The sequence below is a fragment of the Crocodylus porosus genome, unplaced genomic scaffold (assembly GCF_001723895.1).
Source record: "Crocodylus porosus isolate Cpor-Errol unplaced genomic scaffold, CroPor_comp1, whole genome shotgun sequence".
In the NCBI taxonomy this organism is placed as follows: Eukaryota; Metazoa; Chordata; order Crocodylia; family Crocodylidae; genus Crocodylus; species Crocodylus porosus.
In genome coordinates, this window is record NW_017728948.1 from 27,683,904 (window position 1) to 27,687,125 (window position 3,222).

At 45.9% G+C, this 3,222-nt stretch overlaps 1 protein-coding gene across 1 annotated transcript in view; it reads left to right on the plus strand.

The window, feature by feature from the left end:
* Nucleotides 1-3,079: 3,079 nt before the first annotated feature.
* The window catches only part of CC2D2A (coiled-coil and C2 domain containing 2A), a 112,828-nt gene continuing 112,685 nt past the window's right edge, over nt 3,080-3,222 (plus strand). Inside the window, exon 1 of the mRNA XM_019553089.1 lies at nt 3,080-3,213. Within this exon, the coding sequence (XP_019408634.1) occupies nt 3,189-3,213 (25 nt within the window). The 5' untranslated portion in view covers nt 3,080-3,188. The remainder of the gene's footprint in view (nt 3,214-3,222) is intronic.

Consider the following 3,222-nt stretch of genomic DNA (forward strand, 5'->3'; position numbering starts at 1 on the left):
CACACGTGCCCAGGAGGAAGAAGATAAATAGAGCCTGCAAAAAATTCCTTGGTGGATTCAGAGTAATCTGAGTTTTTGACTCTGCTCTGACCCTATTTGCAAATACACCTTTTGTGCCATCTAATGAGTGCGTGTCTGTGATTTTAGTGGCCTCCAAGAAACGGACCGCAATTTTTTGCATCATGGTGGTACTTGACTTGGATGGGAATATAGGTGAATATGCACATTCAGATTTTTCTCACATCCCCACTTACATTTCAAGAAAAAAAAAAGTATATATATTTTTCATTCCATCTAAGAACTGGGGAATAAAAAAGAGCCTTAGATCTTGACATACATTAGTGTATTACATATGGCCATTAGTGCACAATTTCAACTTGATCCTGCAGATCCACATTTGGAGTCTTACTGAAGTGAACATAGGCAGACAAGGTTCTTAGGATAAATGTGATATCTTTTAGTAGACCAACTAAATAGTAGGGAAATTGAAGTGAATGCAGTTACTCACAGGTGTAAGTGCTTGCTCAGGGTGGCCACGATCCCTTGATCTTTTGTATGCATTATTTACCACTATTTCTTTCCTTTGATTTTTTTAAAGGGATGGTCTTTCTCTATGTCTGTTTAGCAAACCATAGACACTTTGCTGACTCTTTCTCTTTAAAAACAAATCTCAGTGACCTTCCCTAGCAACCTTGTTGCTATGATGGGTGTATTTGTTATGGCAGACTGTTGATTGCAACTTCTGAAATGCTGCCTAAGAAAACCCAGGTATGACTCAAATATTTCCCTTTTAAAGCTTTTAAAGTATCTCCACATTCTCCATTTTTATTAGAGAGACAAGTTTAACACGTAGAAATCCTCAAAACAACTTTTATAAAGATTTGCAAGCTAATTTATTTTTAAAAGTGAAGTTAGTAAACTGCAGTAAATGTCTATTTTCAATTGTAAGTGATCTGGAGACAGGCAACTCCCTGTGATACTGAGTAATTTTAAATCTCTTGTATTCTAGTATAAAGCTTGGCATTCAATTATTATATTTTTAAAATGTTTCTTATGGCACTTAGTTTCCAGAAATATTAGAAAAGCATTAAAATGATTCAATGGCCTTGTCCTTTTCATGTACATATAAGACTAATGTTTTTAAAATGAAATCTGCTAAGTATTAAAATGCTATAATTTACTGCAGTACAATATTTATATTGCCCTGGGATATTAGTGCTGCAAACAGGCAGATGTTTCAGTTTTACGCAATGCCTTTATACTTAGTGGTTCTGTGCAGTACTAGAGCAGGAATGAACTTGTGAATGATTGCACTGATCTGGGCTGCCTAACTAGCATGGGGCATAGCTGGTACTGCTGTAGGAATACAAGCCATGCTTTAGGCTGGTTTGGCCCCCAGCACTAGTTAGGAAAGCCTTTTAATTTACTACTGAAATCTTATTTGGTGTTTTTAGCAGCACATTTTCTTATGATCTCTAATACATTTGTGCCCTGCTCCTATGCAGGAAGCAGAGATGACAGTACAGGCTGTCAGTGGCATCACTCCTATTAAGAATTATCACATATTATGCCCTAGTTTGAAGATTATGCGAATTACAAAAACAGGAAAAAATCGTATTCAAAACTGCAAAACTGCTTTGAAGTGTTAAGTGAGTGTATTTTAAGACATCATGTGAGGTCTATAGGTTATATATGGTGCAGAGGTATGCCCATTTGGAAAGTGTTGGATCAGTGTGTATTTAATCTGTATATTGGCCTGCCAGTAATTCCTGTGTTATTTGTGACAGACAAGTACCACGCATCACAAAAATAAATCTTAGTGAAGAATCTCAGATGATGGTTATGGAGGTTAGTTTAATAATTACGGCAAATATGGTTTTAATGGTATTTTTTTCACCAAAAAATTATGATAGTTTTGTTCATCCACCACCTTTGTCAATTATATGAAAAGTAACATACCGGTTTCTGGACTACTTTGTGACTTGCAACGCTTATGTAGTCATGTCAGATTTGTTCTGCATTTTGGGGCCCTGTTGTTCAAGGCCCTGTCACCACATGTGTTGTTTAATGGTAAATCTGTCACTACCCCCACCCTCCCTCTACTGCCAAAATCTCAAGTTACCCTGCAGCAGGTTGAAACTGGAGCATACCTCCTTCTTCCAGATGGCCAGATCAGGGCTGGGCCCATTCGCTTCTGCATGAGGCCAGATCACTCCCCTTCCCTCCTTGCCAGGCTGGGCCTTGCCCCCTCTCCCTGCATGGCTGGATTGGGGCCAGGTTATTCCCCCTTTGCAGGGTGAGCTAAGTCCTTGGATCAACTGGATGTTGCCCATAACTGGACCATGCATGGCCCATGGGGCCTGGCCGGCAGGGCAGCACCGATGCATAATCTGAAGCAGGTGGGTATTAAACAGGGAGTGCAGCGAGGCCTCAATCCTGCACGCGCAGAGGCATGTGGGTTGCCACCTCTGCATCTATCCTGCGAGGTTTCATCACACGATGGAACGTCATTTAACGCCCAATTAATCTACTGTGCCCTACGCCTGTACATCACTGTTACATTTTAACCCCCCGCACTGCTAAATGGGAGCAGACATTTCGTATTTATTTGAACGAATGCCCCATCGTTTATCTCCCCGGTGACTCTCAGCAGTCTCCTGAAGACGGTGCCCGGCGCTAGCAGCCCCCCAGGGCAGGTGCCAGCTGCGGGGGAGCGGTTCCCCAGGGCCAGCTGGGCTCAGGGCAGGCCGGCCCTGCATTGCTAAACGTGTTTCTTTCCCGTGTGATTTGTTTTATACACCGACGTGCCTGCCCCCGCACGCGGCAGGAGCGCAGGGCTGAGGCCGACGCGGAGGCGGAGGCGCGCGAGCTGCGGGCGGCGCTGGAGGCCCGGCGGCGGAAGCACCCGGTGAGCGGGCCGACGGTGCAAAGAGGCGCGCAGGAACTCATGGGCTGAGCGGGAGGTCCGGGCAGGATTGACTGCTCCGCATCTGCACCGGGACCTTAGGGGCGGGGTTCTCCGAGGGCCGGACAACATCCGGGTCCCGCGGAGGGGGCGGGGCCTGGGTTTGACTGGGGCCGCGCGCTGCTGACCACCTCCCGCTGCTTCCCCGCAGCTGCCTGAGCCGGCGCATCTCGTCGCGCCACTGGACGCGGAGGCGAAGGCAGCAGGCGGTGGCCCAGCCGGCATGGCGGCGGCCCGGCCATCGCGCAGTAAGTGTC